This window comes from Myiozetetes cayanensis, unplaced genomic scaffold (assembly GCF_022539395.1).
Source record: "Myiozetetes cayanensis isolate MyiCay16 unplaced genomic scaffold, myiCay2020 scf1, whole genome shotgun sequence".
Classification (NCBI taxonomy): Eukaryota; Metazoa; Chordata; class Aves; order Passeriformes; family Tyrannidae; genus Myiozetetes; species Myiozetetes cayanensis.
In genome coordinates, this window is record NW_026086604.1 from 101,873,059 (window position 1) to 101,900,038 (window position 26,980).

Consider the following 26,980-nt stretch of genomic DNA (forward strand, 5'->3'; position numbering starts at 1 on the left):
GCACCACTGTCCTTGGGAATAAGCCACAGGAATCTTCCCGTAAAATACTAAGAAGGTGTGGGATGGAATTTCTAGAAGAGACTTGGGAGGGGTCACATGCACACTTTGTTTGAAGATATGTAGAAGATAGAGACATGGATTTACCTGGAGGATAGAAAAGCTGCTGTACTCCCTTATTTATCTAAGCTTTATCATAGTTCTTTTACTCCACTAACTTGCTCTACTCCTTATGCAGAATCCCTGTTTTGTACATCCCGGACTGCAGCCTCTCTCTAGTTTCTCCAATACTGTCCTACTGCACAGTTTTGGCCAAAGGGCTACTGTGCCTGTATAATATTGACCTCCTCAACTCCTGCTGCCCCAGAGATTTGTCACCCAACCTGTCGACAAAAGTGATGAACATTTATTTAGGCCACCTATTTGACTCGGCTGCTTTAATTTCCACTAATAATTAAAGTGAACCGGAAATACCTACCAGGAGGGAGACACCTACGTCCACCATAACCAGAGACAAAAACAGTTCTGGGTGTATCTTTGACTGTTCACGGCTTGTGGTACAACTGTTCTGAGTAAAGCTATTCAGAAATTTCCCCTGGTCATGAAACTTGCAAGCTGGCACACACATGAGGATTAATAATGAATCCTTCATTTTCAAAGCAGCTGTTAAAGCTCAACTTCTAAGCTGCACAACAAGCAACAGCTGGAGGCTTTCATCTTATGCAGATCAGTATCAACAAATGCGGTAAAACCCACACTATTTGCTACATTCTTTCCAACGAAAAAATAAACCAGGAACACCTCTGCAGCAAAAAAACCTCAGGCCACGTGTCTTTCCAAGTATGAAGTAGAAGTTAAAATTTCTAGATGACCAAGTGAAACAATTACGACACCACTATGTTTCACTGTTTAGGACATAAATATATTTAATATAACACTTTCAAAAAATTGCTGTTAAGAGCTGTAACACTTAAAACACCCAGAGGCATTTCTCCCATTGAAAAAACTCTGAAGTACTGTATCTGAGAAAGGAGTATTATTTAGCGTTTAAACTAAATTTGCACAGACTTCTGGATCAATGGGGGCTCTCAGGAGAGAGAAGAGCACTGAACAGAAGATGAGAGAGTTCACACTAATAAAGCTTTTCACAGTGAGACATATTCCCAAAGCTAAATTTGACAGCTATTTTGAAAAAGAGTGTTTTTCACTAATTGGTTTTCAGAGAAGAAATTCTGGAAGGGCTATATTTTTCTATGCTCACATATAATGAAACAGTATTATTACAGATAAAAAACCCCACCCTGAGGTAAACTCCATAGGAGCAGTGAATCTATTTTAGATGTATTTTTGCCATTATTTCCAATAGAGCCAATATTTTGCTTATTACAATAAGATGTACACAACTGAAATTGAGGAATAAAAAGTCTAGTACAGTTCTCTTTTCAACAATACATCTAATCTTTCTGAGAGAGGAGATGAAAATTTTTTGACTGCATTAAAGTATCTCCAAAATTCTTACAATGAATATTTGCCGTTAATCTGAAACCACTGTTTATGAAGTTGCTTAATACTGTCCTGACGTTCTTTATACTCTTCTAGGTTGAATTTATTGCACTTTTTCTGGACTATAAACAGCGAGGCATTTTTTCTGTACAGCATATAACACAAACAGTCATTTTGTTTAAGAACAGCACTGCTGCAGTAAGTGAGCTGAAATACATACAGATCAAGCCACAATTAGCACTAAGACTCACAAAAAAATAGATTAGACGTAAATGGAATTAAAGTGCTTCATAAACATCTTTCACATATAATGAAACAATAAGTTCTGGCACAAAAATATGGGCAAGTACCTCCAGAGATTCAGGAATTACTGTAAGAATGCTACACAGTCAGTGCCAGAGGATAAATTGTTTTCCTGTCCTGTGAAAAATTTGAGAGGTACAGGGTTTCTTTTGCTGCATGAGGTTAAGAGAACAGAAACATTTCACGTAGCAGGAAAAAGGTGAATTCTGAAGGGCTCTCTCATTGCTGCAAATCTGCGTCACTGGTTGGTTGGTTGTTTTCTTTCAATCCAAAAATTTTAATACTGACTTAGTAAAACAACTCTTTTGATCCAACTGCAGCAAAAATCTTTGTCAACAAACTAGTATTTTCAAAGGAAAGAGGGATTCAGAAATTTGAGCTCTGTTCACAATGCTTAAATCAGTTCCTCACTGAGCCTGAGCCATTTGATATTCAACCCAAGAAAAATGACTGGAAGTGTATTTCAGGACAACATCCATTCTTTGGAAAAATGTATGTTTTGCACCTCCAAAAATAAGCTTAACAGATTATATCCCATCTAGAACATTTGGCTCCTATGCCCATCCATACATCTGACCAAAACAGATACATGCATCTTGGCACCTCTAAGGTGAGTTTCAGCAGTTCGCCACACCTACATGTAAAATTACCACAGAATGAAGACAGATACTGCACAACACACTATGCTGGATCCTCCACAGATTTGGTCAGCAGAATTCCATCTTCTTTATGGTTGGTCCTCTTACTCCCTAGCTATCCAAATCCACCTCTGTGGCCACTCTAAAAGCTCAAGTTTTATTGCCTGAGATTTAACCGCGTTTCTAAGGGTAAGAATGACAATGACAGTTTACTCCAAAGGATCGTGATTATTTGCTACTACTGTGTGAAAACCAGAGGAAAAAGTAATTTGCAGAAGGCAATCATTCCATGGCATAAATTTCTGATATACCATTCCTTCTTATATCTAACCATCTTTAAGTATGGTGAAAATCCCTTCTCTGACTTTTTCCTGTCACAGTGACTGTGACTTTTCAGTATTCTTTGCCCAAAGGCACACTGTGAAACAAGATAATAATTTATCAAGAACAAAAGCTGAAGACTTCAAGAATTGGAGTAGTGCCCTAGGATTATCAATTAATCTGTTAGACATCTGGGCGCACTGAAGATGGGTTTAGTAAAAGTATTTCAAAATGTGGATATTAAATAGATGCTTCTGCAATTCGTGCTTAGTAACTTTACTGTCTGGATCCTGAAGTTGTAGTTATCACATAAAGATGGAAATAGGGAGGAGATACCACTTTCTTCAGGAAAAAAAGCTTACCTTCTCTTAAACATACTTTATTGTCCCAAAATTAATTTTAAATATTCTTGATATTGTTTCAAACTAACAGGTGTTCTTCTACGGAGGTAACTTTTACTGACATCTTGATTTCAGAAGTCTCTCTCAGATACTGGAAATTATTTTCAGAATGTCTTCCCATTGACAGTTACATATTTCCTAATTCCTTCCAGGCCATGGAGCGAATAATCTTGAACTTAGCCCCAACTCAGCCTAGTAGGAATCTGTGTCTTGTTCCAAATCTACATTCTCAATTTTGAAACACATTTGATATACCTTTACTAGCTATAATACTGTATGGGGAAAAAAAAAAAGACTACCTCAACCATCAAAGCCACCTTCCTGGGGAGGAAACCAAGTAAAATAACACCAAGATAATTTTTTTCCAAGGATTCATTTAAAGAACAAACTGATTTTTACTACCTCATTTGCTGTCTTCAATAAATGACAGCAGTCCCTTTTTAACACAGCTCTACGAAGCAACAGTGGTCAACGTATCAACTGTCCTCAAAAGCTTAAAAATGTAAATTTTACTGTATTGTAGACAAAAAAGGCATATTCATGTGACTTTAGGTTCAACATAACTTGGGAAGAGTCATATTCTTGTGCAGTATCAAATTGTATAAAAGTATTTCGTGCAGGATAAAGCAGAAAATGCCAGTTATCATATGCTTGTTATTTCCCCTTTCACATGACTAATAAATCTTCTCAGGATTTGATGCATTTCTACTAAAATCAACTCTCTTTGGAACTGCAAATGTATTACAGAATACATTTTTACTTTTCAGTTATGCTGGCAGGTCTATGGACTGTAGATTCTTACGTAAAAATGTGTGTAATTATAAAACTACACACTGCTTTCAGTAAAGTGTACCAAAGAGGGAGCTGATTTTTGACATAGTAACTCAAATTCATATTAATATTAGAATAATTTAAAATAACTGAAGACCTATTGGGCCAAACACAGGAAAATAAATCTATATATATGAACTAGGAAAAAAAGACTGGGAAATCACAAACATAAAATTAGAAAAGACTTGATAGAGTGAGTTTGCATAACCAGCTTGATGTTAGGCAGCCACATTTTTGTTGCTCATTTTTACTGTACTGTGGTTTTATTAGATCTCTCTTGCAGCAAACATTTTCATACTATTGTCATGTTTAAAACTGAGTATCTGCATGCTTAAAGTTTCTCGCAAAGGTTAGTAGCAGCATATGAATGCATTCAAATAAAAATTATTGGAAACACTGTAAGAGTTTCACATAGGGTTAAGAATAAAGACAATAATTCAGACAAAAACCTTTGAGCTCCAAAAAGAGCGAAGCTGGTCCTGTAGTGCTGGCTTGACTGTCTGAAAGTTTACAAAAACAAAATCCACTAATTGAAAACCTTTTTTTTTCTTTGTTTTCAAATAAAACAAAAATAACAATCCAATTTCAAACATTAAGACAAGCAAATGTGTATCAATGAAGATTTCTGTTTTCAAAGCAAGCCTATAAGTCTTACCTTCAGGCTAGGTGTTTGGGTCTGGTCAACAGTAAATCTCATTAAAATACTGAATTGGAGGTCGTTTGGAAAAGATTCCCTGTAAACAAATAAAATAATGTTAGGTTACGTGAAATTTTCTCTTAATACCTTTTGAGAAGTGCTAAATAAGCCCTCACTCTTTTCAGTAAAGCTTTAGTACTTCTAAAAGAAATTTCTACAGGTTTTGCTGATACTGTATCTGACCTTTCAGAAACATTCACTTTGATATGTAAAGGACAAAAATTAAAAGAATTCCTGCTTCAAAGCAATTACAGCTAGAATAGATAATGCAACTAATAAGGAATCATACAATAATGATATGGTGAGGATATTTTAAGTCTATGCAATCCTCAAGTCAAAATGCAGCAGTACTGCTGAAGTTATACACCACACCCTTTCCACACACTCCTCTGAACCAGCCTCTTCTAGTCTGCTCTCTACTCTCCCGTATTACATCTCCAGGTATGATCCTCAAGGGCTCTGCTACAGCAGCAAAAAAATTCCCTGTCTCCCTGCTACAAACTACTACCTTACTCTTCCCCAGATTTCCCAGCCCATCTTGGCACGTGAACAGACTCAGCAGAGGCCTGGACTGCTTAGACTGTCCTGTACTTCAGAGAATGGAGCATGACAAGAAGTCCCAGAGCCTCTCCAACTCTACTTAAAGACTAGTTTTCAACTGGAAATAACACTAGACAGGGATGGATAACTGATGGTCCCCAAAATCATGAAGATAATTTTGGAATGAGGCTATTAGTGAAGTCTGGGGAGAATGGAGGGAAGACAGAAAGCAAACCCATTATTGCCATAACTCATTAAATGTTATGCTGACACTGAGAGATGAATATTCCAGTAAGACTTTTACAACAAAATAAATAAGTTTAAACACAATTTCTACATCACTGAACACAGGGAAAACCAACAAACATACATGGCTCAGATGCACATTTTGGAATCAGGTAAGTACCATCATATTAATTTTTCAGCATTAAAGACTCAGACCTTTTCAACTGAGAATCATTTAGGAAACCAAGATGCTTAAGTACCAAGGTTTACTGAAGTTTCACAATCTGTTATGAGCTCTGGATTTTTCCAAGAATTACACACACACACACACACACACAAAAAGACAAAGCAAAAACCTGCAAGAAACATAAGGGTTTGGAATTTTTTTCTTTTGTTATTAACAACTTTATTTTATTACTAACAGTAATTTCTTCCATTATTAACAACTATATTGTTGTTACTTTTTAACAACTCATTACCTTGTGACATCAAGTGCCTTCTGAACTTTTGCTTGTACAGATCCAAGCAAATCAGCGCCCATTTTTTTCAACAGCTGTGTCAGCAGTACAAACAGCCAGTCCTGCAGATCTTCTTTATGGACCTGGATGAAGTCGACCAGTGTCTCCAAAAACATACTGAACACCTAAAAGGCAGAAGAAGATGGAAAGAGGGTAGGATGGGGCAAAAGAGGAAACGACACTGACGTATGCTGAACTTACAAACAAAGAAGAAAGCAGTAAGGGAATCAAAGGCAGAGAAAGGCAGTGTTTTGCAGCCAAGCAGGAAAAAAAAATAAAGGAAAAGAAAAGAAATCTGCCTTGCTTTTTCATTGGATTTTGATAAAAGAGTATATTGGAAATGTTAGCCGACTTCTGTAGAAGTTTGACAATTAGGTATTCCATGCAGTTTTGTCAAGAAAAGAAATGCTTACTGTGATGGCTGGCGCAACCTCAATTTTTCCAGTATAACTTCATTTTTTACCCTTTCAAGCTCTATCATTGAGTTGATTTGACATATTCCTCAAAGACTACAAAAAGACTTTCTCTTTAAAAACAAAAAAGCAACTACAGTTGTTTAGCAAAATACTAATTGTAAATATATGCATTACTAAATACTGCTAAATCATGAAAGTTGGCCAATTCCTTTACATAAAATATTTGTGGATCAGAACAAGATTGTTCCACTATTGCAGGTATCCCAACACAAAATTATTCACCACAGTAGGGAAAAAAAGTCACAATACATTTGAGATTGGCAGGTGTTTAAAACACAGAAGTACTTTTGTCTTTTAGAAAACAGGATATCCATTGTGTTCTTTTCAACAAATAATGTTGAAAAGACTGCATTCGGTAAAAAAATAACCAAACCAAAATAAAATCATGTGTTTTTGTATTTACAGTAACCTTGGCAGTCACATCAGGAAGAAGGGCTTTTTGGAGGGAAGGGGTAAAGGAGGGCATGACAAATAGGTAACTTTGTTTAAACAGTTCTTTTAGTATATCTCACTAATTTTAAGGTTTTTTTCAAGACTTATTACAGAGTGAAATTGGGATGTACGTGCTCTGTATAAGTGTGGCCCATGGACTTCCTGTTTCTCTGACAAGAAAAATGTGTGCTAGGGCTGAAAATGCTACCTTCAGAACTGATACACACTCCTGCTCCAGCACAGAGTTGGGTATAGAAGCAAAAGTATTGCTATGATGCACAGCAAGTTGGAGAGATATTGCCTCCTGAGCATTTCTGACATGGGTACCTGGTCAGAAATTGCTGCTGTAGAGGAAGGGTTGGAACCCCACATCCTCCTGCAGTTGATCTGGCTTGTCATATGGTCAAATTCTGCTACTGTCTGTGAGGGTGTATGATCCCAAACTGCGACCATACTTCACCTGGCTGCAGCAACAAGACCATGGAAGCGGATTTCCTGCCACAACACTGATCCAAGTATGGTGGTGCACACTGCTGTATGCTTCTCTCGTTGAGGAAATCTGATCTCTTAAATTGATTATCAAGTCAGGGTATGCAAATTCACACCATAAAGTGGAAAAAATCCACACAAGAATCTTTTAAAGAAGTGCCTCAAAATTTACACTAGAAATAAAAAATTAATTCAGATTCTTTTTGTCAAGAAAAGTTGGACCAGGTGATCCTTGAGGTTCCCTTCTAACTAGGTATTCTATGATTCTCTCAGGATCCACTAAAGACTAGGGAGAACCCTTTAACAGACATCCTAAATACTGAAGATCCATGTTAGAAACAAAACAATACAAATCCTAATCAACATAAAGCCCGTCAGGGTTAGCTACTTTAATTAACTTCCCTTTTGGGACAAACTACATTAAAAATTGTAAAAAAAAGGAAAAAAATTGCCAACTCCCTCCGTATTCAGGTCTGAGCTTTAAAAATTATCCTGTCAGTAGTGGGACAAAATTTTTATGCTTGGGATTAGAAACATCTTCTGTATTAGGCTAAACTGAAACAATACATCACTTTGTGGATGCACAAAGCAGTAGACACAATTACAAGACAGGCAACCCAAAGCAATAAGTACTTTCAGTATTGTAATAGACAGTCTTTAGATTTCACAGCCCTAAAATAAGGGAAAAGTATACTGGACTTAGGTAAGCAACAACAAAAATTCCAGTGCTATAAAGATTATTACACTGGGGGATCTTAGAACTGTACTCAAAACCCTTCAAATTAAACTATACAGCTCAGCAGAATTTAACCCTGTACCTGTTTCTTTGAGTTTGCAGACACTGACATAGACATCTTCTCCATAAAACATGCAGGCTGAACAAACTGGTTACAACTTCTTATTTGATGGAGTAATGTGGACTACTTATGACACCTCAAACATGTAAAGTGGTTTAATTTCAAAACATTATGGAAGTGAATTATCAATCACTGGGAAAAGTACTCCTAAGATTCTGTGTTGATGTTTTAGCTGTTAAAAATACACCTAACTGAGGACTCAGTTTTGTTTTCATGCTTTGTTTGTTTTTAGGTTTACCACAGTGAATGTCTGGAAAAAACTCATTTGAGTAATTTTATTAAAAAAACCCCAAACAACTAATCATGCCATTTTGTCTTATACCAAAGTGTGAACAATTTCAGAAGGCTGAAAGAGCACTTAAGGTAAAGGATGAACTTGGAATGGAAAATGGAACTCAACCACCTATATGCTGAACAATGTATGTGGATACTGCAAAAACTGCAGTTTCCATTTTCATGATGCAAATTAAAATTCTGAAATTAACCACCTAAAGCTGAAGGTTTTAATAATTTGATAGTGGAAAAAATAAATAGATATGAAAATAAGTAAACTACCTTTAAAGTGAATTATTTCAGATGTGCCAACCACCACAATATAAAGCAGGAATGCATAACCAAACAATGTCAGTTAATTAGTAGATAAAGCACATCTCGAGAATTTACCACACAGTTTACTAATTGCATATAGCATTTTATGATTGCAAAAGGCTTGACACTGCATGAACTCTTTGGGGAAGAAAAATAGAGAAAAAGGGTTAACTGCACATTCATGCAAGTAAGGTTAGGCTTCCAACAAATATTGAACCAACTTACTCTCTAAAGAGAGTTCCAACACAGGGGACAGCATGCAAAACGAAACAAAAACAAAACAAAACAAAAGAAAACAAACAAACAAAAAAAAAAACAACAGAAAAGGGAAAAAGATAAAAACACACAAATTAGTGGCCATCAATACAAAGTTCCTGTATGGAATATAAAACAAAAGAAAACAAAAAAGGTATTTCAAAACTTTTATGATAAATTTAGTAATTTTATTGGGATACCCAATGTATTTTTAAAATAAGCACTAGGTATGTCCTTCAAATCATTCTCCCATTTTCTCCTCCAAATGTTAATGATCTCTTTTTCTATGTAACTCCCTACATCCAGTTATTATGTTAAAGTCAACCTTAGAAAAAAAACCAACACAAAAGTGATGACAGAGTAATTCCTACAGACACCTAAGTAGAATCTAAGATGAGATTTATGTAGCTGTATGTGTGTAATAAAAAAAATAAAAATTACAGCTTATGAACTCTTAATACTTAAAGGATCCTCCTGATAACACATTGGTAACGATTAATAGTTTTGCAATACCAAAAAGCAGGTAAGGTTTCAGTGACTGGAACAAGAGTACCACGTGTTACAACACAGGCCAAATTTTCAAACTCAAAGTAATGTTATGTCAGAACACCCAGTAAACAAAACAAAACAATCAACTAGAACAACTCTACAACATTTCTAAAGGCTTAATGAAAAAGTAAAATGCTCTTCTGACACGTTTTGGAACATTTTCATTATCCTTCCCTAGCTCTCCTACTACAAGAGAAATCCCCAAGGTAGTTCAGATATATGCATTAATTAACACAGAACAAGTAAAATTAAACCAAGTTGATATTCACAATTTTGTCATTATTTCATTTAAAAAAAGCACTAATATTTCAACATTTAATTTTCTTTCCCCTCCTTCGACTTCTCTTTATGGAATGTTTTCTTCTCTTAAACTGCCTGGTTTAGTCTTTCCTTCTGGACTTCTGTAGTATGTCAGTACCTTCAGTATCATAGTGTTGTCTTGAATTTTTTTTCTAGAATACATGGTGTCAGAGATGGCAGCTAAGTATAAGGACAGATAAATGCTAAACCTGTCAAGACTTCTCAGCTCTCTGCATTTCATTTTCCATAGCAGCAATAAGGAAGACTTAAACATACGTAAAATGTATTGCATAATCAAAGTAGTTTTTCAGAATCCTGCTGGGAAAAGCCAATGCTTCTGAAATAATACTTTGCTCTGAATTTACCTGGATTATCATTTTACCAATTCTGAAATATGGACACAAAATGGAACATGTTATACTCAACACAAAAGGTAAGGTTTCTTCTAAACAAGCCTATAATTCTAATAAAATATGATGTTATATAGGGTTTTTTACATAATACCATTTATTAGGCTCCTTACTTACCTGCAGTCCTTTTGCTATGAGAAATTGTGACATGCATCAAGCTCTACTAGTAACCCACCTCCCACAAAAATGGTAAAAGTACTATCAAGTGAAGAAAGTCAGTTAAAAATATTATAATGGTCTTAGAAAACAAAGACTATTCTCCTTGTTATATCATCCATACCGAGTCTTTACCCAGGTAAAACTGAATAAAACATTTTCTTTTATACCAAAGTATAGTCTCCTTATTGAATACTAACAATGAAGCAAAAATTATTCACCAGTCCTATTTATGAAATTCAAAAAAGACATAATAAGCTGTGATAATATAAAATACCCTGGGAAATTAGTGAGCATACACTTGGCATGGTTCATCAGACTATGTGTGATTTAGACAGACCACTTTCTTTATAATTTAAATTACTGCAGAGTCTTTTGTTTCTGAGAAAACCTTTACTCATGTTGAAGTGGCCTCTGTAAAGAACACGACTTAGAAATGCAAATTTTGAGCACAAACTGCTGAAATACTTCAACACATCTTATTTTACACTAACCTTTACTTTTTCAATGATCCTGCAGAAAAAGGAGGAAAATTATCTTGTTCAAAATGGCAAATTAAACTAATTGAAATGTGATACCATTAACTACTTCGGCTTGTCAAATTTTACATGTGCAAGTATCACTAACGTAATTTATCATAACTGCCTTTCTAGTAATAGATATTTTCAAACATTTACTGAAAATAAGAAATACCTAAACATACCTTACTGTGAGGATCAGCAAACATTCTTGTGAAGATTTCACACAACCTTTTCAACTCAACGCGACTGTCAAAGGGACAACAATACATTGGTCAACTCCCTTGCTAGTACTACTTGAACACTAATGCACAGCAATCACCAAAATCAACTGTAAATATTGCATCAAATAATCTAGTAAATTAGGTAGAGAAAAGCATTTTAAGACATGCATAAAAATGTAATAGCCTGTGTCTACAATGAGACTTTTAACCTGATATGTCTCTTTAAACTCTCATAACATTATACCATTCCCAACTATTTTAATAGAGTAGATAACGAAAAAAGTGTTCTTAGCAGCAATGAGTAAACAGTTTCTTCTGAATAAATGCCCTCCAATTACAATAATAACAAAAATTTTAATTATAATATAAATAAAATAACGGCCTTCCATCAATACTAGATGCAAGGACTCTAGGAATTTTTGTATTCCAAAAATTCTCTTAATTTTGAATTCACTACACACATCAGTAAAATAATAATAATAATAAATATACACTATTCGCCAGGAGTGAGAAAAGCTTTCTCATTCTTTCCCCCATCTTCCTCTCAGAGACACACACCCTGCTTTCCCTTTCTCCCTTGCTTCTCAATAACTTTGAAGTAAAATGTTTTCTCTATCAACATGTCTTCTTACCTTAAAGTTCTCTGATTCTTTAGTAAGTTTTGCAGGCCCAGGAGGCCTTCTTTTCTCTCTGACCAGTTGGTGCTGGCACAGCGATTCAGGACTTCAGCCACGTCTTCTGTCTGTCTCATGTATGTTGGTATGCTTCCATTCCTAGAGCTATAGGACCTTTCTGAACAGGCACTTGAAGCATCACTGTTGGCATCATCATCTGAGTACATCCCATAGGACTCATATCTTCTTCGCACAGGCTTCTTCTATTGCACAGAAACACCTCACGTTAGCACTGATTTTTGAAGAGACAGTGAAACATACCCACAATTTATACAAAGATCAACAGTACAAACAATTGGTGTGAACCCTACTCCCTGCAGTGACAAATGGCTCCAACTGTTCAGCAGGTCAAACCAAGTTAATTAAAATATTTTAAAGTATGGCTTGCACAGTACTCCAAATATAAAAGCAAAGCAAATGCAGAGAAGACATGTTTGACAACACATTCAACTTCAGGTTTACCTGCAAGAACCCATAAAACTGCAGGATAGAAAAACAAAGACTCTGTATTTAAAGTTAGGTATTTCACTTAATAGCTTTATATATGTTACAGACTATAAGAATCAGGTCTAAATCCACATATTCTATCATTTTAACTTAACTTTGTATCAAACATGTTAATAGCAAACTATTAAACTATTGAAGAAGAAAAATAGTTTCTATACCTTAGTCCGTATGTCTCCTAAGAGCTGTTAGCAGTAAATTATTGAAAAGAAACAGAAATTGAGAACAGGAAGGTAAGGCATAGCAGCATTGTGACTAGTAAACTTCCTGCAACTGGACAACACACAGCCTTATTGTAAATTTTTGTTCTTAGCTCTCTGTGTCTAATTAGCACATCGCACATTGCCAAGAAGGAGTTTGCTTCCATTTTGATGGAAATATTACATATCACCTGCTGGTTGGTCACAAAGACTTCTCAGTCAAAATCTTTGTGTTAGCAATATTTGAGCGTGAAGACTGAACACACACAGTCAATTGTTATCAAAGTATGAAACCTTCATTTAAACTTTATTTTCTCATCAACTTCTCCACCTCTAACTTCAATATCTAAATTTTTTCAGCGCAACAATTATTACAGCAGGCAACATTCTACAAAAAAAATTTATTACTAATGCAAAATACCAAACCCCCTAAAACAAGCCAACAAAACAAAACACAACATGCCAATGGCCAGAGGAAAAAAAAAAAGTTATTTATCCTAAAAGGAAAAAACACACAGCTCTGCAAAACAGTTCTTGCCATTCAAACTTTGAAGCTAGCAGTTAAAAATTCGGGTCATTACATATTCAAAGAAGGAACAGCATAAATGATTATTTTCCCCTTAATTACCATTGCAATTTGCATAGAGTTCCCATTTTTAACCACAGAATAACTTAGAAGTTATCACAATATAAACTAGTCAATACATTAGATGACAAGCAGACTTACTGTCAACAGAAAGAGCAAACACAATGGGTAAGAGAATAAAGGAAGGGAAAAATCACAAAGACACACATTTTTGAAATGAGACACTGGAAGGAAGAAAATGGTTTTTAAAGAAATGAATCTGAAATGCCAAGGACTGTACTAAAGTAAAAGACACAAAAATATGTAAAGATCACCATTATCGTTGTATTTCATGCCAGAAGACTGACACTTCTTTGGCTTAAGCAGTACTAAAACTGGTTGAGTATTCTCTGCATCATAAAAATGGCAATACAATCTGGAATATTTTTGATTTTTATATTACATCTGTCAGGACTCTACATTCTATCTTTTAAAAAAAACACTGTTATGAGTGCGAGTCTTCAGTCTATGATAAAACAATAAGCGTGTTTATAAACAGATTTCCATCTAAGTGGAGCCATTTCTACAGGACAATATTTCAACAGGCAAGGAACCAGGTGTGCAAATGCTACAATAATAAAATGTTGCAGCTCTTTATCCTTGTCATGTCAGATTCCAGCTAAAATACGCAAACTAATTTTCCTCTAACATTTCTAGTGGCATCATGTATTTTGGATCCAGGTAATACAAACCAGTTTCCGTGAAGAAACTTTATTGCTTCAACGAAGCAGGACACATTCAAGCCTCAAGAGCAGTCACTGAAAACATGACTTTCTCCTCAGCTTCTCTTCTTACTATGTACTTTGCCCAGCTAAATTTGATTAAGCTAGGAGGCTGTTAAAAGTGCTTAAGACACTCTTCATGAAGCACCAATATGCAGAAATCTACAGGACAAGTTTTCAAATTATAGCCAGAAAATGTTAATGTTCCATGGACTGTTGTTCTGTTGTTTCCCTATTTTTTCCTGGACTGTTTTTCTATTGTTCCCTATTCCAAAATCCACAATGATTTCCAGTTTACCAGTAATTCCCCATCAATGTTGAAAACATTTTGCAAGTTATATATATATATATATATATAAATATCAGAATATATACATATATATATCAGAATATATATATATATATATATAATATCAGAAAGGGAAAAAACTCGATTTCACCATGACCTCTCAGGCAATATTTCAGAGATATTCTCCTGATCTCTATGCCAGTGAAGGCACACAAATTTTAAACTTAGGTGTCAAGAAAAAGTATAAATCAATAAATCCTCATAATAAGAATATGACGGAGTGCTTCAGACCTTTTCCTCTGAAATGTTGTTTCCCTCTATCCAGTTATGTCTGGCTATAATTATCTTTTTGGAGTCTAATTTGTAGATTTTTTTACTAATGTTCCAAATAATTTTTTTACTAGAAAACAGGTACTTATAAGTATTTAATGACATGTAAATAGTATACAATACCTGATAAATATGTATCTGATTTATAGCATCACTATTTTAAATTATCTGAAGATCTCAGCTCGCTGATTTGAATGTCAGAATAGCAAAATACATGATGTATTCAGTTTGGCTAACTGGGGCAGAGAGGTAGAGGAGCCAAATCTGCCCTTTTAAAGAGAGTTTAGGTTAAGACAGTAAAGTTTAAGAAAGAGAACGGCATAACCAGATTTAACTTCAGTGTAACATTTAGAAAACAATAGAAAAGAAAAATTAATCTTATGAGATGCTGCCTGCTGTGCTGCTTTTGGCTGGGGTAGAGTTAATTTTCTTCACAGTGGCTGGAATGTGGCTGTGTTTTGGATTTTTGCTGAACACAGGGTCAATAATGCAGAGATGTTTTTGTTATTGTTGAGCAGGGCTTACACAGAGCCAAGGCCTTTTCTGCTTTTCATACTGCCAGGCTCACAAGGGAGGTTGGAGGAGACACAGCTGGAACAGGTGACCCAAACTGACCAAAGGGATAGTCCAGACCATAACATCCTGCTCAAGATATAAAACGAGGGGAAGAAGGGGGAAGGGAGGGCACATTTGCAGTGATGGCATTTGTCCCCCAAGTAACTGTTACATGTGATGGGCCCCTGCTCTCCTGGAGATGGCTGAACATGCCTGCCCATGGGAAGCAGCGAATGAATTCCTTGTTTTGCTTTGGTTGTGTGTGTGGCTTTTGCTTTCCCTATTAAATTGTCTTTATCTCAGTCCACAAGTTTTCAAGCTCTTACCATTCTGATTCTCTCCCCAATCCTGCTGGTGGGGGAGTGAGTCAGTGGCTGTGTGGAGCTTGATTGCTGGCTGAGGCGAAAGTACATCACCTGCCCAGCCATCAGCTTCTCTCTTCAGCATCAATCTCATACATTTGTCAGACAGAAAAACTTTAAAAGGCATCCAGGCTCATGGTAAGCAGAGGACTTCTGCTGTCATCATTCCCAACTCTAGCAAGGCTTCAGCCTACCCAGAAGTTTGACTAGCTGTTGTGGGAAACTGCTGGTTTGTCCTACCCGCGCAAGTGGCTCCTTGGGCCTCTCCAACAGATTAGTCCAAGACTATTTCCTGTCTGCCATGGAAAAAAGTACATTTCTCAAAAATTAAAACTTCTGTATGGAACAAAAACTCAAATACTTGCAGCTCCAGCAACTCAATTTCTCTTTTTCACCCCATCAAGAAGCCAATGAAATAACAAATGATAAGTTCTTTTGCATACTATAATGTACAGGTACCAAACATTTTAAGAGCCTGTAACCTACAAAAAGTGTGAGATTCTTACCAAAGCATCTGCTACTGCCTCTTCCACGTCAGAACCTGTGTTGAGAACCCGCATAGCACTAACTGATGACGACAATCTACTTGACTGACTAATTCCAAAGCCAGTACCTGTTACAACAAAACAAATAAATATAAAGAATTCAGTCAGAATAGCATCTTGGGACACTAATATACTCACTTAAAAAAAACCCAAGCAGAAGAAAAAAATTTGCATAATATTTTTAGTAAATTATACAGTGGCTAAAGTACTGGTTATTTTTGTACTGAAGTCTTAGTGGTACAGTGAAAAGTAAGAGATTAAGCAGAAAAACCAGTCATCCACAAATATTCTATTCCAATATTACATGGAAAAAACCCCCTACAAAACAATGGTTTTAACTGAAAGAACCTTTGCTTTTTATTTTTTTTAAATCAATGTCTTCTTCATTTTGGGTTTTTGTTTTCATTTAAAAAGACAGCAAATACAATAGGAAGGCTATTGAGACTGCTGATTAGAAAACTACATGCATAAAGAATGCTCTACAAATACTAAAAAAATGGAAAACTAAAAAAAAAACGTTCTTCTGCAAGTAAAAATAAAATGATTGTTGTTAAAGAAAAAAAGGGTTAACACTGGAAGGTGAGGGTGGAGACAAAATCTAGCAACATAAACACATCTACCTGGGTTATTAAAACCACAAAACTCAAATTAATATAAATAATGCCTTCTAAAACTCAACTATGAGAATAACCAAGTGGGTGGGGAAAAAAAAATCCAGGATGACTGCACAGATGACAGCAAAGTGTACTCATCCTTCACCTGTGGCCCCATAAGCATCAGGAGCGTAGAGGGCACCAGTAGATCTGGAGTGATGTCTGGAAGCTGCAATAACAGGATTATATAAACCCTATCTATGACCGTGGAATCAAAGTGCTGCAATAGTTGCTCAGATGAACAAGAGAATATTTAAAAGATTCAGCTTAAGCACCAGAAACTGAGTATAACGCAGCAGCAAAAATCTTCAGAGAAGTTCTTTGATTATACGTAACATGATTATATAGGTTTATGTACACTGGACATTTCATGCATAATTTGTTGTTTAATTTAAAAGATTAAGAGCAGGGTAAAAGCAAGTATGTTTAAACTCGAAGAAGCAAAGGTGCACAGACACACATGCACACACCCACACTCAAACAGAACTTTTTAGGTATTTTTGATGATTATCAAGTGCATACTGACACTGTAGAGTTAACACTGTAGAGTTAACTCAATCCTAAGTGCTTAAGTCAGAGCTCACATATCACACATTGTCTGCAAAAAGTGACTACTGCACAAACCCCCTGTGACAATCCATATACACTCGAGTTCTTGCCTATGTGCAGATAACTCAAGCTCGGTTATAACTCACCACTACGTAAAAGAAAGTTAGAATCGTCCAGTTATAATTATAAGTTAAAAATAAGTCAATACAATTAATAATCTACAAGCTTATTGCTTTATTTAAATAAAAGGTCAAATTTAAGCACTTGTGTTAGTTACTATAGCTCTTAAAGATCTTTTAAAGTTATGGCCATTGGAAACCAAAGATCTTTAAGGATTTTTGAATAAAACCAATTACCCCTCTCCTTATGGCACCTGTATAAAACTGTTTTCTTAGTGATTCTAAAGAAGCTGACTCAGCATTGCTAGTATTTTCTCTTAAACCGAGCAATTTTTAAATTAAATGTTTTTAAACAGTTCATCTTCTTTCTTTAGTTCACTTAATTTAGAATTTTTAATGCCATATAAATGATAATTTTAACTTGAATTCAAATGTCCACCCACAGTGGCATAAACCCCAGATATAATCTTATGATTTAATAAATAACTGTAAATACAAACATTTTAAACCTTTTGGATACACAAAGTAGCATAAATACAAATCAGGAATCAAATTAATCATCCTTTACTCTGATTAACAAAGAACATTTTAGAGTCTGACTCAAATCAAGCAACTTTGACATGGACCAAATGACATTTGGGGAAGCACACCTCTTGAAACTTGAGTGTACTCCAAAATGAACCTAACTCCTGTAAAGATTCCAAGAAACAACACTGCGTCCTTCCACATAAAGTTCTCTACTCCTTACATAAAGTACAGAAATGTATTTTATTATTAACCAATCCTGCATGAAGATGTTTAGCTATGGCATTTTATTTTGCAACTAAAGTTTTGTGGAATACTTGGTTCTTTAGAAAGTATGTCTCATCATGGAAAAGGAGACAGGACAGAGGATGTCAAAACACAGGCATCACAGCTAACGGCTCTTTAAATATGAGCATGAATGGGATAAACCTTTCTATTACTTTCCATCAAAAAGCCCTGAAAATTAAAGGTACAGTTAAAAATTCGAACTTCAGGCATGCAAAGTGAAATGATCCTGCACCCATATATGTTTGAAATATGCTGCACAAGTTTTTAAGATAGTGAAGGAAAGCACTATATTGGGTGAAACATACCTCATTCCAAAGCATATTTTCAAGAATATTCTTTGTAACTCTCAAATTGCAGAAACCGTGCAAGTATTTACTTTTGCTGTTCCATCTTTTAAAGGATGAATCAAAATAAAATTTCAAATGGACTCACAATAAGGTAATTTTTTAGCTAAAATACAGAAATTATACTTGTCTGATATTCAGTATTAACTATATGTAACAAAAATAGACACTTCCATAAAAATTACAAATCACTTTCTTCTCAGTGTCTCTTATCTCCCAGTTTATAATACTGTACTGAAATGTGAGATTACATAAACACTTCATTCCGATGTATACAGCAATGCAATTATGTAGCATTTGGGTCATTTTATGTCCTGAAGGAAGATAAAACCCATTTTATTTATTTGCATTTGTAAGCAAAAATTTCAGTGCTGAGAATGAGGCAAAACAAATTACATTTTCCCCTGCAATCCTGTGTCAAACTGTCTCTAACTACACAGAACTGAATTTGCCTTATTTCATCTTTAACTTGCACCTTTGAAAACCATTAAATTTAGTATTTTTGATAGACATTAACAGCATCCCACAAGATAAAACTGGTCCAACAAAACACTGAATGACATTCGAAATCATTCAAATAAGAAGTCATACTAGGAAGAATCCTCATTTCTTCCAAGTATAGCTGCTTGAGGTTTTTTTTAAACAGTGTTGGATTCCTATATATGCATTCTCTGTGCTATCAGACAATTCCACCTATTTTATTTGTGCCTATAAAAAAGGTACTTGTTTTGATATCTGAATTATAAAACTGAACTACATTAACAAAAATAAAACCTCAAGTGGCATCTATCCCAGCAACACACCTCATGGTATTGGCGTAATACAGGTTTCTTAAGATAGCAAGCATTTGACCCAGTTATAAAATGTGAATCTGATCTTGCATGCATGCAATTGAACTCAAGGTGTAAGCCAGCTAAAGAAGCACAAAAAAGATCTGCAAAATACCTTTGTTTTGAAAAGAACAGAAGTACTACTATGATGTACTACAACACAGCCTTCCAGTTGTGTCATAGTAAAAGATGCAAGTTTACTAATGGATCCTGCATAAGGTCTCCTTTTAATATAATTTCCCAATTAAGCAGCATCTGGGCAAACTAGCATTAGTTATTGAAACAGCTTTCATTAATCTGTACTCTCCCAATAAAACCATGTCTGACAGGAAGCACACTGCTCTAACAGACCACAACAGTGCATTAGTCCCATGTTATTAGAAGCACAGTTGGGTGCCTCAAAAAGAGATACAAAATTTACTATTTTCAGACTATGTTTAACAGCTAGTATTATAAAGTCCTTAACCATAAGCTACACTTGATCAACTGTACAGGAGACAGAGATTAGTATTACCAAACAATCAAAATCAAAAAAACCCCAACCCATAAGCCCAATATGTAAAAAAGACTTTAATTAAAATTTATTGCCAACTTCATAGTAACCTTGACAAAGTTAAATGGGAGATGAGAAACTTTCCTAATCCTTAATGAATATGTTAAAGTAATTATAAGTTAACATTCTTAAGTCTCAGTGACATGACAGAAACAACTTGACAATCTCGTAAAATCTTTTAAGTGTCAGACCAATAAGCTGAAATACTAAGTGGAAACAACTTTTGCTTATAGCAGCTGTAGAAATGATAACTGAATGTAATTAAGCATGTGTGAACATTAAATGTTTTTAATTCCTCTTCTTCCCTATCTAACAACAGATGCTACTTCAATTATCACTTGTTCTGCATAGACTAAAAGGAAACTGTACTTGGTTGATCTACTTGTAAAGGACTTTGCTACTTGCCCTGTTCATTCTTAGAAAATGGAATGCAGTCTCAGAATACAGTTCTGTTTCAGCAGATCAGTCCCTTATCTGCACCACCATATTTACTTGAATAGTAACAAGTTAAAATTTTACTTTTTTTTTTTACACATAGTACAGTCATGACAAAATAGCTAGGGAGACATAATGAAGTGTATTTCTTGTACACCAAAATGTTTCATTGACTAGGGAGCAATTTTGAATAACAGTTGATCCCAGCTGCCGAAACAGGCCAAGGCAGAGGATGACAGCCACACCATGTTCTTTGCTCTGGCAGCTCAATGAGAAACTGGATTACCTAAGTGCACCCAAGCAACCAGTGTCATAATAAAAAGAGAAACATCGTTTCAAAGAAGCTTTTCAAAAGCAGAACTGCCTTTTCTAAAAAAGGCATCTAGATGCTGCGTATCACACACCTTTCTAAACTTGGTACTTAAGATAAGACTAACACCAACAAAGCGTTTCTTTTTCAAGTGTGCAACCCATTCACACGTTGGTCAATTCTTCACTGAAATAAGTGGGGAAGAGAGCCAAAGGAAGGGAAAACACGGTGGCCAGCTACAAGCTAAATGAAGGAGGCATGGATTCGTTAGGAGCACATAATGAAGGGCAAGGACAGCCATGCACAACAGGGGGCTCCGAGTACTTACCAAGGGGTGGGAAAGAGCGGACAGGGCTCGTGTCCCTGCTACTTTCACGGCTGGCCTCCCGACTGCACCCCTGACTCACACTAGGCCGAGGAATGCGGCTGCCTCGCGCTAGTATGATTCAGGGTACAGACAAACAGCAGCACAGAAGGGAGAAGACATAAGAAAAGTTGCAGTTTTAATGCAATTCTGCTTTGCGGTACGATCACAGACGAATTTCTAAGAAAAGACATTGACGACTGTGGCGTTTTTAAGTCATAACCTTTCCTACAGAGTTTCCTGATTGTGCTAGATTACTCTACTTCAATGAAACTATTTCTTTGCACAGTATAAAATGGGAATTTACCAACTCTTTACACAATGGTTGAAAGACCTTTTGGAAAGGATGGAGAGAAAACAAACAACATTTGAGTATTGATTCAAAATTTGTGCTCAAGATCAGGTTAATCAACAGTAATGCGAACAAAAAAACCTCAAAGCTTTCTAAGAGGAGGAAAATAAAAAATTAATGCAAGTAACATAAAAATCAAAAGTACAAAACAAAGATCAGCAGCAATACCATTAGAAACAACTGATATTTTTCAATAGTATTGTTTGCAATAAAGTCTAATCAGATCATACTGTGAGATTTAAGACATATAACATTCATTTTAGTATCACAGCAGTATACACGTGCACGCACACATACGCAAAAGACACACATAGAAATGAAAATATTTTCAAAGTGGTATCACTCTTTAATTCAATGGATGTGGGTATTTGGGGGTGGTGAAAAAAGTGAAAGAAGAAGAAAAGGGAGATGAGGAAAGGAACTACTGCATTCTGACAGCAAAAAATTAAAGTTTCAGCTTCAATTCCAAACTCTCTGGTATATCAAACACTAGCCTCAGAAAACAGCCACATTTTAGATTATCGGTATGTATTCTATTATTTTCATCCACCTATAACTAAATACAAGCTGTTGATATCCCAGCACTTAGCTATAAAGAAACTAAGAATTATTTGGTGATTCTCACCTACTGACAAACGAGAAGGACTAGCTTCTCTACTGCATCCCTGACTTCGTGGGATTTTGCTTCGCTTTTGTGCAGCTGCAGGATTCACCAATACTCTCTGAACTCCCGTGTTCATAGTGGAGAGTGTGGTTGTTGTCAAAACTCTTCCAGGAGACCCAGATCTACTGCCAGCTGAAGATAAAACGAATAAATGTAAGCAACAGTGTAAAAGATAAACAATTGTGGTTAAAAAGAAAATAATGCTTCAAGTTAGTAGGGAAGTGGTGGCACATTGAAATGATCAGGCAAAACTTACAAGGTAAAAGTATGAAATAGAATGCTTTGGTCCAAGTTCTTCCAGTGCTACACAGAAGGCTGTTAAAATTATCAATGCAAGGAAGCACTTGACGTGGTATTTAGCACTAGATAACCTCAAGAAACCATAAATAGTATTTCTGGACTTCATCAAGAGTTCCACTGTCCCTAATATGAACACTGCTGTGTTCCTATTTTTTTAAGTTATGTGGTCTCACTAATCACATTTTCTACTAAAAAAAGAAAAAATTAACCTGTTAGAAAACTAGAAGGAGCAATTTTAAACTAGGCTATTTTATCATTATCCTAGTTCTTCCAACGCAACCAATGTTATAATAAAATAACATTATTTTCCTAACATTTAAACTCTTCTCCCTTGCTTTTAATAGCATGGGGTCTTCAAGCACTATTCTCTGAAGTTAAATAAAATGTCACTGAAGGCGATTCAAACACTCATGTTCATTTCTGTGGTGGTTACCTCACAAATTAGAGAAAATCTTCAATTAGTTTTAAACAAGCTAAAAAATTAGTCAAGACATATTTAAGTGTCTTATACTTTTGTTAATCAAAACTGCACATTACAAAGTGCTATAAATGTCCATGGTACTGCCCATGGCTACAGAAACTGGGGTCACTGATCCCTAATTTTGATATTTCAGTTACAGAACATTTAAGTTCTAAGTCATAACAAAGAATTCATTCTTCTCTAACTAATGACTCATGCCGCCAGCTGATATAAATATATAATTTTCAGCTACAGAATTCAAGAAATCTAATCAAATAAAAAGCAAAACAGAATTTCAACCAAAGGTTAATTACATACTGATTTGAACCCTTTATTAATCTTTAATAAATAATCAGGTAACTGTATGACCACAGCGATGCTATCAGAGTTACAGAGTTAACATGCAACATCTGGAGTGAGTTTCATGGGTTACTTTTTATGAGGCACATTTAAAAAAAGATACAAGTTGACTAAAGCTTGACCATATGGGAAAAGAAACAAATCCCAAACAAAATAAAATATATGCTGGGTGGAAGAGAGAAATCTAAAACAATGTACCATGCATATACTTTCAGATTCATTGTTTGAATTCAAACTTGAAATGATTATTTAGTAAAATCCCCTTTTCCAAACTATGGACCTATTCAGCAGAAATGATAAATAAAATATTACACAGCCTGGAAAAAACAAGCACAACTTCTATAGCAACAAAAGAATAAGCAAACCCATAAAACTGCTGCAAAAATTAAGGGTCTGGAAGTTTCTTCATATCAGGGTACTTCAACTTAGACCTGATATTACTATGTCTTCTTCCTGTTTTCTATATCTAACTCAGTAAAAATATTGTAAAAGTTTTCAGTGTGCCAGAGAGTTGTAGATTTTCTTATACAGGTCAAAACCTGAAAAACTCATACTCTTCTCAGAATATACAGAAGAAATGCAACCTCTCATTCTAATACTTTATCTTTCTACAGCCAGACCTGCAAAGTGTACCAATGTAGCGGAAATAAACCAAATGAAGCTTAATATCCCGAAAACATTATGCTAATATCAGCATTGGCATACTCTTGTCAGCACTACCACCAGTGGTACATCTGAGTGGACTGAATGATGAAAGAAAGAGTACTAAGGCAGTATTCCAAAATGACAAACCCCTCCCATCTCTACTGCTTTCTACATAAGGATTACACCCAATTAGTTACATGCAGCATAAGGAAAAAAGCGAGCCAGAATTTCTGCTGAATAGGGTCCTTAAATGAGATATGTCAAACAGGTGATCAAACAATGATGTATACACAAATTCTGTAGACTCTTACCACCAATGGGGTTAGCAGACTGTGATCCTGAACAAGTGTAAAGGCAGGATTAGGGTAGGGATTTATAATCCATGAAGAGGGAGGGAGCAGAGCAGATTAAAAAATGGATGGCAAATGGAAATAAGAAAGCTTTAGTCATTTCACACAGGAAAAAAAGCCACAAGGGGGTTATGCTAAAGCAGTGCTTTTAAGTAGCTTCCACAACTGAAGAATTAAACTTAGATGCTATGTACAAAGCAGATGAAGCAAAGCTGCACAAGCAAATTAAAATTCTTCAGCTTTCTAATCAACAACTCGGTAACACCGAAGAATTAAATTTCAATTAAACATGAAACCGTAGGCTGCATATTACTTTAAAAGAATATTACATTGCCAAATAGGCTCAAGGAGTTCAACAGCTGAACAGAAATTACACACAAGATCAAAACTTCTTTTTTTTTGAGACAAAACAGTAAAGGAACTGAGCTGCAAGTGCGGTGGATGGTCAAAAAAAAAAAAACAAACTCACAATGGCAAAACTGAAAAGACTTGCATAGAATTTTAGGGTTTCCTCTTTAAAATTAATCTGGAGTATCAAAGTAAGAATTTGTTTCCATTCAGAAATTCTCTGAATGAAGACTGTGATGCAATTTTAGAACACTGTATTGAATTACCTAACAACCAAACAGGAAAGGAGAGGAGAGGAAAAAAATGTAACCATTTTTTTCCATAGATAAGAATAAAATAATGAGGCACTTACTTTATGATAATTTAAAATAGAAGAGGAAGAGTAAAGGGCTTTCGAAAACCTATAAAGGTACTTTTCAAAAGTACCTTTCAAAAAGTACTTTCAAATTTGCAAGTCTTTCATAAAATGATCTTTGAACGAAAGATAGCTGTAACCCAAAAATTAACAAAAGCATCTGTGCTACTGTGATTTTTAAAAAATAAAAGCTAGTCTCTCATTACAGAAGCTGGGGAACTAAAACAATCCCCTGTATGGAAACATCAAGCATCACTCTTCACACAATGCTGTGAAAATTTTCAGTCACATAAAGAAGCATCACCCAAACAGCTGGCATACAGTGCCTGAGAATTCTCCTTCGCCTGTCCATTTGTATTTGCCCTGTTTATCTTCCTTAAAACATCTCAGAATTCTTGTTCTCCCCCACTGACAGGTTATAGTGAGTTATTTGAGGCAATTGGTTCTGAACAGAAGTAGTAATAAAAGGCTGTAAAGATGCATTCAAGCATTTAATTTCATACATCATCACACGTAGTCAGATCTAGTTATCCCAGTATCAATTTAACTTATCTCTTTAGACATTAATACTCTACAAAAATTAATTCTCTTGGAACAAAAACTCTGTCATTGTTAGTAAAAAAGTTGAATAGGCTTCAATTTGTTTCTCTGAATATACGGTTTAGTTAGTGTTATATGACAATGATCATTACTAAAGTCTTATCCTACTACCTAAAATAAACCCCTCCCCCAGACATTTATTAAACGTTCACTTTTTAAGAATATACCAAATCTATTAAAATTAAGAAGGTATTTGTAAAAAGGTTAATTCAGAAGTTTTCTAACACTAATGAAAAAAAAACCTGTTAAAGACACTGCTTATAGCTTTTCATAGAGGGGGAAAAAGTGATTTGATGGAATTGCTACCTTCCCTCCTTTTTAAATTATTATTTCACTTATTCTTTGCTTACAATATAGTGTAAGCATTTTAACACTGAAAATGTGAAACAAGTTTTGCACAACTTTTGTTACAAACAAAAACTAGACTTATTTTCAAGCTCTCATCTCACATAGACTTGTGGGATTAGAGAACTGTCAGAGCTCTTAAGGGAACATCTCTTTTTGGATTTCATTATGTTATATTTGTCTGTTCACACTGTTTTAAAGCATAATTATTTCACAAAACCTGCAAGCCCTGAATCAGGTTTGATCCAACTACACTTGCTGGAAAATAAAGTGATGCTAAACTGAATGGCAAGTACTCTAAGAGGAAAAAAACTCCCAAAATCCCCAACTCTTCTATCTGCTTTTTTAACTTCTAAAGTCATTCTATTTATGATAAATGCAGTCACTGCTATGAAGACAAATGTTTCTGCCATTAAACACATTATTAAGGTGTTTTATTAAAAGGAAGTGGATATGGTAGCAAAATGACTGTACTGGAAATTTCAAACCCAGTACAATTTACTGGGTTTAAAACTTGACAAATTACAGGACCGGGTAGTTTATAATTTTATTGTTAATTTGTCTTCCTTTCATTAATTTCATAGTATTTCACTTAATTAAACAAAGGTAAGAATCTGAAAATGCTACAAAGCTTAGGGAGAAAATGTCTGTTGGAGACATCAGATCTGTGGACAAATTGCTGTCGGTCAGCCAGTGCCAAAGAATGTGAGGTAATCAGGTCTTTTTAATTACTGACAGAGTGCTTGGCTAGATGCGAAATGTCACATCTGCTTTGGTTACTAAACACACATAAAAAATTACTGTGGATTAGCTGACACACATTTAATCGGTTGTTTTAACCTTCTGACTTAATATAAGCTAAGTAACTGATTGTAAAGTGAAGGTTTAGTATTCTTAAGTAAAGGTAATAGCTGTGGTAAAAAAAACCAAAATACCAAAAAAAAGCAAGAGCTAGGGCAGTGCCTAGCTTCAAGTAAAAATGCATATTTCTGGATAAAATGCAGACTTATTTAAAAAGGTAAAATTGGGTTTTGCAGTTAATGTTGAGGACGCCATTCAGCCTCCATATTCTGCTCTATTACTTGTCCATGGGTTGTATCTAACTTTACTGTGTCTTTTGTGCTGGGGAGGTCAGAGAAGGGGGGGAAAAGAATGTTGAGAAGTTATAATTGAAGACAGAACTTAAGGGTAGATTTC

General features: G+C 35.2%; 1 protein-coding gene across 42 annotated transcripts in view; it reads right to left on the reverse strand.

The window, feature by feature from the left end:
* The window catches only part of CLASP2 (cytoplasmic linker associated protein 2), a 143,953-nt gene that overhangs the window by 19,822 nt on the left and 97,151 nt on the right, over nt 1-26,980 (reverse strand). For 8 of the 42 annotated variants that reach the window (XM_050331478.1, XM_050331462.1, XM_050331443.1 and 5 more), the window contains 11 exons: nt 24,097-24,123; nt 21,982-22,152; nt 20,969-21,076; nt 16,794-16,856; nt 15,996-16,102; nt 12,568-12,591; nt 11,861-12,105; nt 11,190-11,253; nt 5,936-6,099; nt 4,650-4,728; nt 4,444-4,494 (listed from right to left, as the gene is read on the reverse strand). In XM_050331478.1, coding sequence (XP_050187435.1) covers nt 4,444-4,494; nt 4,650-4,728; nt 5,936-6,099; nt 11,190-11,253; nt 11,861-12,105; nt 12,568-12,591; nt 15,996-16,102; nt 16,794-16,856; nt 20,969-21,076; nt 21,982-22,152; nt 24,097-24,123 — 1,103 coding nt within the window. The remainder of the gene's footprint in view (nt 1-4,443; nt 4,495-4,649; nt 4,729-5,935; nt 6,100-11,189; nt 11,254-11,860; nt 12,106-12,567; nt 12,592-15,995; nt 16,103-16,793; nt 16,857-20,968; nt 21,077-21,981; nt 22,153-24,096; nt 24,124-26,980) is intronic. The other 34 variants (XM_050331549.1, XM_050331514.1, XM_050331496.1 and 31 more) reach the window with 17 other exon arrangements.